Source organism: Aspergillus stella-maris (genome assembly GCF_047715825.1).
Source record: "Aspergillus stella-maris strain CBS 113639 unplaced genomic scaffold BDV14scaffold_15, whole genome shotgun sequence".
In the NCBI taxonomy this organism is placed as follows: domain Eukaryota; kingdom Fungi; phylum Ascomycota; class Eurotiomycetes; order Eurotiales; family Aspergillaceae; genus Aspergillus; species Aspergillus stella-maris.
In genome coordinates this window covers 477572-488256 of record NW_027396809.1, presented here as the reverse complement: position 1 = coordinate 488256, position 10685 = coordinate 477572, and the positions used below count along the sequence as shown (strand labels likewise).

Below are 10685 nucleotides of genomic sequence, written 5' to 3'. Positions count from 1 at the left end.
AAGCAGTTATTGTAAACCCAAGTGACTAACACGCGAGACTTACCTCTTCGTAGTCAGGGAGTTCAAGGTGTCCATTTCCCACCTCACGCAGGTACCACAAATACCACTTCTAAACACACTAATTAGCTTTCACAGATAGTGACTGCTTGAATATCGATTAATAAGTGATAATACTCACGTTCGAAGCTAGATTAGCCATGGTTGTTAAGTGGTATGGAGATGAAAGAGATGGGGCGCCTCGAAATATTCATTTGTGGGATTTGGAGTCGCGCGGCTGTCACCTGACCGCCAAGCCAATTACTAAGCGCTTTCGGGTCGCCGGACTAAAATAACGAGTCTATCCGAGCTGGATCCTCGGTAAGTGTTGACCGAGTATGTGGTGTACACAGGTCACGCCACCTTAATAACGTGGCTGCGTGACATATATCCCCTTCACATGACCGCCCAGACTATTAATCAGCAAGTATTTAATCTGTCGTTTTCTGAAATACAAGGTATAACCTACAAGATATAATACATTTTTAAGTCCTTTAGAGATATTTTTTACAAGGTACACTTGATATACATATAAACTCGTACTACATTCTAAGTACTTAATAACTACTTATTAAGTACTTAAGTTTTTTTGTGTATTGGTACTGAAATAGCTCCAGTGGCTTGAAAGGTCATACATAACAAAAAAGGTAAAGTGTCAATCACCTGATTGCCAAGGCCAGGAACGTGGAGCACGACCAAAAAAACGAGGCCCGGTCACCTGTAACCACGGGTAATCAATACCTAGTACAACTAGCCTCGGAAGCCGTAATAAAAGTCATGTGATTGACTAGCGCGGCGCCTCACCTCCAGAACGGTGCCACCGGACCTGTAACCTACCCTCGTCGCCCGCTCTGCTTTCTGTTACTCCCCTGTTCCTTCATCCACTGGCAATATGGCACGAACTACTCATATACTACTGCTACGCCCTGCCCCGGGCTGTCGTCCCGCCGATCTCTTTCACAAAATTTTGCAATTCCGAGCAAAGAAACCTGATCACCGGCATTTCCCTTTTGAAATCGGGAATTCTCGCATCTTAGTAGAGCAAGTCAATGAGAATATGGTAGTCCTTTTAACCAATGGGTTTAGTGAGGCATTGGACCTATATTCCGACCCTCCATTGGAGTGCTACACAGATGAGGACCACATGTCCAACAGCGACGCGGGGAACGACGAGGGCCGTGTGTGGAAAACGACTCGCGTGTATGAAGTCATTGGCAACCATACAAGGCTTGTCCAATTTCGTGGCCGGGATCCATGGACCGGGCTCCCCACCCTGGAGAAGCCAGCAGCGACGCTTGCGGGATTTCTTGAGGAGCATCGCGCTTCTATGTATATTGCTAGAGACAACACTGAGACGAGTGAAAGTGAGAACACACATGACAGTAAAAATAATCGACTCTACCTGAAACCCGCCTACCGCCCTCTAATCTTCCAATGGGCCCTGCAGCTTCTCTCCGGTCTAAGTTTCATCCACTCCAAGGACGTGATCCTCGGTGACCTGCATGTATACACCTGTTGGCTCTCGTCACCGGACTACTCCTCCATCTCGATTCTTGGCTTCCTGGACGCGGTGTATATGGAGCCCATGCATAGCACAAGATACACAAACGAATCCACCTGGGGAACCGAATACAATTTCCCTTTCCACCCGCGGCTAATCCCCGGGAGAGGGACGGGTCCGGGGAGTAGGTGGGATCGGGATGTGGCTACTAAGAAGACAGATTTGTTTCTCTGGGCGGCGCTTGTTTTTGAGCTTATGACTGGGTATTGGCCTGCTAGTGGCCGGGGTTTTGAAGATGTCAAGGATATATTAACGCGCAGGTTGTGGCCGAAGTTGGGTGAGGAGGGGTTAGACAGGATTGTGGAGAAGTGTTGGGATCATGGGTATGAAAATGCAGATGAAGTAAAGAGAGATCTTGTAATGTTTGTGGAGGGGGAAGGATGGGAGGTTAAGGGTGTGGAAGGGGATGAGATCAAGGGCTTGGATGTTGATACGAAAGTATGAGACCACGTGATCTCTAGCTGCCAAGCTACTCCAACCCCCTGAGGATTCGACCCCTCAATAGATATAAGATGCCTTGTTCAGCAGGGTTTTTTGGAGGCATTGGATTTGGGCCTTTTGTTTAAAGGCATCCGCTCCTTAGTAGGCTACGTGCGTGTAGTCGATACAGACGTCATTCTGCCCCTCTCCTTCCCCTGGGCCTGTACGATTCGTTACACTAGGAGCTATCTGTGGTTAGCAAGACGTTGAATAGTCGAGCTAGAGGGCTCATGACCTGTCAGGAACTTGGAGGTCAGCAATCGCCTTGAGAAGCCTCTAATTCTCTATCTAGAAGGCGATCGGTGGAAAGTCAGTGGTGTGGAGAGCACGTGACCGCCAGCTAATGCCTGAGGCTATCTCAACATGAAATAAGGGCGCTTGCACCCATCATACCATGATACTATGCAAATGAACAGATAAATATAAATAGGTACCCCGCGGACCCCCCACATCACACGACAGCAGCCGGTCGACCATGTCGTGCCTTGATAAAAGCCGGAATTCACCCTGTTCTGTTCTGTCGTGTCCTGTCCTGTCCACAGGCACCAGGACTAGCCCGATCTCAGCATATTGTCGTTGGCGTGTTCCAGCCCGGGAACATCTAGTCGGCTCCGCTAGCCCTAAGGTATGGATGAATGTCACGATAGAGAATCGATGGTGGAATTGAATTCCATGACGAATTGGACCTCACGGTTCGAAGACGGGGGCTATGGTTGGCTCCATGGGATGGGGACTGGACTTCCTACCTATACGTCGGCGCTCTTGACTGCAGCGATAAAAATAGCCGACTTGTCCAAGATGTGCGCGGCAAGTTTCGAGATGGGCATCGGGCTCAGCACGTCGAAGATGGATAGCTGGCTTTTGAACTCCTTTAGCACCCAGTTGCGGACGTCCGTGGCTTTTAGGGAGTCGACTGGAGGAGTGAGAAGAGTTTGTTAGTATCATAAGATTCCATAGACAGGCCGCGAGAGAGAGAGAAAGGACCATTGATGAAAGAAGCACTGGACTTACTGCCATAGGCTGTGATGGGCTTCTCGACGTCGATATTCTCTGCATCGGTGGAGATAGCAGCTGCGACGTTCATGCGTAGCGCGTCTTCGACTACGACCCTGGCATCCTCAGCGGAGGCCGCTGCAAGAAGGGCTCTTTCGTAGCTGACTTTTTGAGTGGCCTTGTCTTTGCCCGTTGCAGAGGCTCGGTGTCTACCGACGCAGTGTCTGAACTTGGGATCGAGTGACCATGTGCTGCTTCCTGGCATTTCACCGTCCTGCTGGATACGATCGGAAATACCGACGACGATCTGATGCGGTAGCACCGGGTGATGACCGTGATGGTGACCTGGACCGTCTTCCAGGGGCCCAGTTAATGCGTGACCCCTGAGAGCGGCGCCCAACGCGGCGTGCACCTCATTCATGTGGACTAGCACGGGAGCGAGATGCGGGAATCGTCGAACAAAGGCATCGCTTGATCCAACCGCCGCTGTGTCGGCGTCGGCGACGAGCCCCAGGTTCAGGCTCAGTGCTGGAAGGCCGATGCTCCGTCTGTGGGCGGCGAGAGCGTCCTCGAATGTATTTCCCGCACTGTAGTTCGACTGTCCAGTGTTCCCGATGATGCCAGAGATAGACGAGAGGAGGATAAAGAAGGCCACGTCCTGGCCGAGGATGCGATGGAGGTTCCAGGAGCCCTGGATTTTGGGTGCGGTGGCGGCGGTCCATTTCTCCATCGTCATGTTGTCTAATGGGGCGTCGGCCAGGACCATGGCGCTTTGTATAATACCGGCAATGGACCAACCGTTTTTACGCGCCTGTGATGCGACTTCGTGCACTGCGTCTGGGGACGTAATGTCGCAGCGAAGAACGTCGCAGCGGCAGCCTTTCTGCGCGAGGTCTTGGATGGCTGTTGCGGCGGATGAGGAGATTGTCCCGGACCGGGAAAGGAGGAGGACATGTCGTGCGCCATAATCATTGCATAGCCATGTCGCTATTCGGAGACCCAAAGCTCCGAGGCCGCCAGATATGAGGTATGTAGCGGTAGGATTGAGTTGGATGCGGGGTGGAATGGCGGGCTGGACTGGGATGAGGGACTCTGGTTCAAAAGACAGGGAAATATAGCTCCTGTCAGTCGGCCCAGATTGGATGATCTCATCGAGCTCAGAGACGGAGTATTGCGATGTGATAGATGGTGCTGGTAAAGGAGTAGGATTGCTCTCGAGCAGGTGAAGGATGGCCACCTGGGCACTCTGCATACTGACGCGGTCGACACTGCCTAAGCTAAATGATGAGATATGAACACCATACGGCCCACAGAGGCTATACAGTGCTTTTTCAGCGCGACCCTCGGCCCCAACAGTAATTATCTGCCCTTGGGGTGCTAGACTCGACACAATATGCGGCAAGCTTGTGGTTGCGACAAGGGAGGAGATTACCAGGTCGAGGCCGCCACGAGAGCAAGAGTTGCGCATTGAGTATGAAACAGTGCGCGAGACCCCTGTAAGCACTGTGCAGCGTGTATGCAGATGCACTGGAAGCTTTTCTCCGTGCGGAACAACCACGAAGGTTTCCAGGTCCAGCCACTGAGCGACTAGCAGCAGCGCTGTGCGTAGGGCTGCATCCTGAACATCAATCAGAATACTTTGTGATTCGCTATCCGATGTCATAGAGGGCGTCAGTGGCGACGAATATGCTTCTTTAGTCTCCTTGCACATGCCTCTAGGGAAAAGCTTGACCTCGCTACCCTGTTGCGGGCCCGGTATGGTCAACGCTGCCGACAGGTGTCCGAGAAGGTGATAGGCCACGGCCAGAGGTCCAACCCAGTATGCTGCCTGGCTAGTGGAAACACAGGATGGCAAACGTATGACGGTATTAGCATCCGCTCGGAACCGTGTTTGAAGTTGGCTTTCGCCGAGGCGCACGACAGTATCTCCCGGCTCATACCCGGCGACATAACGCCCGACGTCTGTAACCGTTCCGACAGTGCTGAGGACTTTCCATGTTCCATGCGAGGCGTGAAACGGTGAAGCGGTGCTATGGGCGTGAGGCATTCGGGCAAGGCATGCGTATCCCGTGGTGATTAACATGGTGTCCGCTTCGGCTTCCGTGTCACTGTCACTATCGATCGCATCGGACACTTGCACCCACTGTACGTTCCCCTTGGAATTAATCTGAGGAGATACTGGCTCATGGCAATTGCTCAGCTTGGTCGCGATAGTCACCGGAAGCCTCGAATCAAGGGCAATCTCCGCGTCCATGGACACGTCTGCCAATAACCGGGGTATCAAAAGTCTGCCGCCGTTTTCGATATACTCGGACTCTGGCTGTCCAGTGGCTGAGCTCAACATTGGAATAGTAATCCCCATCACATCAGATACAGCAACCACCGCTCGGCCCGTCTCGCTGCCGTCTGGAGAAAGATCGAGGTGAGTGAGCGCCAGCTGCGGGTACTCGACACGAACAGTTCGAAGGAGTCCTGTAGTCGCGGCATACTTGATTCCATCTGCTGTCGGCGACATTAACCCACCGCTAGTAACCCACAGAACATACTGGGCACTAGACACGAGTTGTCTGAATAGGACCAGATCCGCTGCCCCGACATCATATATCAGAGGCATATCATACTCAACCAGTGAAATCACCAACGCGTTCTGAAGAGAGGAACTGTAATGGTCGCCCCAAGACATGCGCTTCACTGTAAAACCAGCGCCTTCAAAATGTTCGCTTAAGGCGGCGCGCATCTGCGCTTGAGGTGCTGATTGCTGTGCTGCGCTACGCTCAAGCAGAATGACTCCTTCTAGCTTCCATTCACCCGGCGCGGAAAGTAAAGACGCTGACTTTGAGGGTGAAGCAATAGCATGGGAGAATGCCCCGTGCTCTGATGCTTGCAGTAGAGACATGCTGGGAGGCAAGAGCTCTTCGAGAGCCGGCATGTTCGGCGCGCTGGGGTCCCCGTTGCGCAGCATCACCAGGTTTCCTTCACCGGTTAGCAATGTTGGCGCAGAGGAGATCAGCCACTCTGCTGGAACCTGTCTGTCACAAGGAAGAATAACGAGACTGAAGGGGCCTGCGGAGTCCACCTGCTGCCGGAGAGCGGCATCAGACCCCAGAGGAAGGATTGTCAGTGAAGCACCTGTGCCCCTCAAAGAAGCCTCTGCGTCAAGACTAGGAACAAGGACTGTCCATCGTATAGCCCGCTGGCCGGATCTAATGTGTGGCTGTATACTGTCAAGCAAGTCATCGTAGCCTTCCGTCGCGACCAGCAGAATGTTGGCGTCCGCGTACTTGTGCAGGTAGCTATCAAGCCAAGCGACAAGCCACGAACGGCTGCTATCGGTCGAGCTTGAAGGCTTCATGAAATCGACGTCTTCCTTCCAGATGATATTGGCGGACCGCCGCAAACCAACAGAGCTGGTTCCTTCACTTGATGCCGTGCCCGTTTCAATATCACTCATCGCCAGGGATTCAATGACAATTTTAGCCTCGCTCAGGGTGCTGTCAGCGAAGAGCATGTCGGCTACAAGTAACTTGCCAGTGCGATGAACCGACGAGGATCCCTTGAATGAGGATCCAGTGCCGGTGGGCATTTCGAAGGAGACAAATATTCTTTTGGCGGAGACAGGCACGGCAGCTCGGGATAGCAGGCCATCGGCTTGCGCTGCGGCAAAGGCCAATTGGAAGGCTGAGTCCAAGGTAGCAGGGTGCAGGAGGTGGGGGTATTCGTACTGTGCTGGCATGGTGGACTTTGTGTCGGGGATCACCAGGTCACCGACGGCCGTAGCGTTACCGGGCGCAATGCATACCCCCTTGAGTCCTTGAAATGTGGATCCGTACCTCAGCCCGAGAGACTCTAAATAGGAGTAGAAGGATGTAGTGCCAACGGCGTTGGTCGCAAGAGTCTGATCGTGAAGCAATGTATGCCGTTGCCGTGCCCACTCCTCTTCTCGAGCCTTGAATTCAAAGGAATCCTCAAGGGGGCCCTTGTAGACGGCAGCTATTGTGCCCACGACATGTCGCCGGACAGAATCGCCGTCAGTCCCTGAGTAGACGGAAAAGTCAAAAGTGCCATGAATCAAGTCATTGGGTCGTAGAGACAAGAAAACCTCAGTCCCCCAACTATCTTCTGAGAGCACCAGGCCGGTCTCGAAAGTAACATTGGTAAGCTCAATGCCTGAAAGAGATTCCCTGTTCTCGGTAAGACTCAGGGCCGCCTCGAGTGCCATCACCAGATAGCCGGCCGCGGGGAAGAGACAGGCGCCTGCGATGTTATGGTCAGCTAGCCAAGGATTCTCTGTAAGACTTAAAATGTTCCTGAAGCGCGGCTCAAACGGGTTTTCGCTGTTCACGCGCACACCAAGAAGATCTGTTCTTGGCTGAGAGCGTAGGCGCACTGCTCGACTGCTGGCGGTCTCATGCCAGAAACTATTATCATGGTTCCAGGGGTATGACGGTAGACGGGGTAGCATGCTCATAGACAGCCCATCTAAAGGAGTGCGATTTACCCTTCCTAGATCGATTGGATGGCCGGTAGCCCAGAGGAAGCCTGCTGTCTGGAGCGCTGCGCGCCTGGCGTCCTGACCGGCAACAAGGACAGAGCGATACGGTATCTTCTCGGCCAATCGACCATCAATGCCCTTGAGGATTTGTTGAATGGGACCCTGAAGTGTCCGCGATGGCCCAATTTCGATGATGGCGCTGTACCCTGTGTCCGATGCAGTACTCGACCTGGAGGCTCTGACTAGGTTCCTCAATGCACCAGCAAAACGAACCGGCTGCAGCATGTTCTCCATCCAGTATGTCCGATTCAAACCGTCACCATCCACCAGCTCCTCAGTAACCGAGGAATACATGGGCGTTCGTGGACGGCCTGTGTGCTGGGGTAAGTTGCTAAGGGCCTTCTCAACGTCGGCGCCGATAACTGCCATTTGCGGAGAGTGATAGGCCACGCCGGTGCGCAGCATGCGTGCAAACTTGCCGTCTTTGACTAGTGTGTCGTGCAGGATAGTGATACCCTCCTTGGTCCCAGAGAAAGTCACACTGGACGGGCTATTGATGCATGCGATTGTGACTGTTTTTGCGCAGTCTAGGGACGCCAGATACGCCATGGCGTCGGACTCTGATAGACCGGCTGCAAGCATACAGCCCTCGACCCCGGACCGACTGCCAACCTGGCTAGACAGAGCTCCGCGATAGAAGGCAACATACATCGCGTCCTCGTGGGAAATTGCGCCGGCGGCATACGCAGCGGCTATGGGGTATAATCAGTATAGAATCCCAATGAACTTCCAGAGGTCCCTTCTACATACCGATCTCACCGGAGGAGTGCCCAACAACCGCCGCAGGCTCAATACCCCAACTAGCTAGTAGGTCCACCAAGGCAAGCTGCACCGCCGTGCAGACAGGCTGCGCATAATGGGGATTACCAATCGTCTCTGCCGTCGCGTACATGAGTATATGCCGTATATCGCAGCCTCCTCCGCAGGTATCCATGACCTTCTGGCTGCGCCAGATGCTAGCGTCAAAGACTGGATCAGCCAGAAGCTCTCGCGCCATGCCGGGCCTCTGCGCACCCTGTCCCGTGAAAACAAACGCGATCTTGTTCCGCTGGGATACACGCCGCCTGGGGAGGTCCTGATGGCGCTTGAGCGTCTCGACCAGGTCGCTCCACGTGTCGGCTACGACGTAGCTTCGGAAGTCCAGCTTTGAACGTCTAGTCGCTAGCACTGCCGCAAGAGATACCAGCGAGCTCGACTCGCCTTGATCTGGCTTTTGAGCTTGGCCGAGGGCATTGGCAAGGGATGACGCTACCCGCTCTAGACCAGCTTGGTCGTGAGCGGAAAAGACAAATACCTGGGGGTTGGAGTGCGCTTTGTCAAGGGAGGAGGGTAGCATGGCTGAATCCTCGGACAGCCCTGTGCAAGCAAGAGACAACGTCAGTAGACGGGGAAACGGCACTGTCTGGTGCGAACCTTGCAAGCGAAACGACACCAAATAGTGCAAGGCATCCTCAAGTATCGCATGAGCGTTTGCACCACCAAACCCGAAGGAATTGACACTCGCTCGTCTGGGACCGGTCTCGGGCCATGTCATATTCTCTCGCGGCAGGTCCAAGTTCCATTCGGAGAGGCGAAGCGCAGGGTTTACGTTCTTCAATCCCGTCACGGCTGGGATGACGCCTGTCTCCAAGCATAGTACCACCTTGATAAGCCCGGCAAGACCGGCAGCACCTTCCGTATGCCCGACGTTGGTTTTGACGCTGCCCACGTGCAGAGGGCCAAGGGGGCGTCGAGCGGCGCCGATCGTGCTCGCAATTGCTCGCATCTCAATTGGATCCTTGTTACGAGTTAGAATGGGAATCGGCTTGAGGAGACTAGTATGAGGGAGCGCTGGATTTAATATAGGCCGGGGAATCGACCTACTCCTTGTGGTGTGCCCGTGCCATGGGCCTCAAAGTAGCAGGTTTCGGCCATGGCAAGCTTGGCTCGTGCATATGTACTTCGAATGAGGGCAGCCTGGGCGTCTTCACTCGGGATTGTCATGCTGGTGGTCTTCCCATCGTGGTTGGCGCCGGTGCCCCGAACCACAGCGCGGATGACATCGCCGTCCCTGAGGGCATCGCTGAGTCGCTTGACGACCACAGCAGCAATCCCCTCCCCGCGTCCGTAGCCATTCGCCGATTCATCAAAGGTATGGCTGATGCCGTCTGCCCCTATCATTCGCATCGAAGAGTACTGGGCGACTAAATTGGGGTGTAGAATTAGGTTTGTGCCGGTAACCAGGGCCTGTATAGAATGCGTGCATCAGCATTGTCCGCTTTGACTGGCCGAGATACAGAAGATTGGAGGACAGCTTGACTATTCCCGAAAGTATAAGTGGAAGGAGTCATGGATACCTGATCACACTCCCTAGCCCTGATAGCCTGGCATGCAAGATGTAGCCCATACAGGCCGGACGAGCAAGCCGTGTCCAGTGTCAGGCTTGGACCCGTGAGGTCAAAAAACCACGATATCCGATTTGAGAGAATTGCCTTGTTCGTGCCAGTTGCCGCGTGGTCACCCAGCCGATACGGGTCCCCTTCCGCGATCTCCTGGTAATCGGCCGTCATGACGCCGCTGTAGACGCCGGTCTGACTGCGCATGAGCTTCTGCATCGATACCCCAGCTAGATGGGTTGGATTCTGACTGTTAGTCTTTGTGATTTAGGACTACCAGGCTCCAGGTATGTCACACGTACCATTCTCAAACGCCTCGTAAGCAACCTCCAGCCCCAACCGCTGCATCGGGTCCATGGCCGCCGCCTCCCGGGCCGTGACGGAGAAAAAGGGTGCATCAAACCGCGCTACGTCGTCAAGGAAGAAGCCTGATTTTGTCGCGATCTAACGATGGTTATCGCGGTGAGCTAGGTAGGTAAGGTAGGCAATCGCGCATGTGGGGAAGGCTAGGACGTACAGCGCCATGTCTCTCTCTCGAAGGATGATACCAGCTATCCGGGTTGAAGCTGCGATTTGGGATGCGCCCGTGACCCGTTCGTCCTTGTACGATCATCTCCCAGAGATCGTTGGGAGAGGATGCCCCCGCGAAGCGGCAGGCCATTCCGGTGATTGCAACGGCGTCAGTCAT

General features: G+C 54.0%; 2 protein-coding genes across 2 annotated transcripts; one reads left to right on the top strand and one right to left on the bottom strand.

Annotated features, from left to right (window-relative positions):
• Positions 1 to 884: 884 nt before the first annotated feature.
• BDV14DRAFT_170332 (uncharacterized protein) lies at positions 885 to 2248 on the top strand. Its single transcript, XM_073768185.1, has 2 exons — positions 885 to 2105; positions 2160 to 2248. The coding sequence occupies exon 1, from the start codon at positions 929 to 931 to the stop codon at positions 2039 to 2041; it is 1113 nt and encodes a 370-aa protein (XP_073630209.1). The 5' UTR covers positions 885 to 928; the 3' UTR covers positions 2042 to 2105; positions 2160 to 2248.
• A 575-nt stretch (positions 2249 to 2823) lies between these two features.
• Positions 2824 to 10685, bottom strand: BDV14DRAFT_198347 (type I polyketide synthase; the record flags this gene model as incomplete). Its single annotated transcript, XM_073772917.1, has 8 exons — positions 2824 to 2990; positions 3089 to 8314; positions 8373 to 8978; positions 9036 to 9399; positions 9486 to 9848; positions 9959 to 10227; positions 10300 to 10441; positions 10515 to 10685. 8 exons carry the CDS (start codon positions 10683 to 10685, stop codon positions 2824 to 2826), a joined length of 7308 nt encoding a protein of 2435 aa, XP_073630208.1.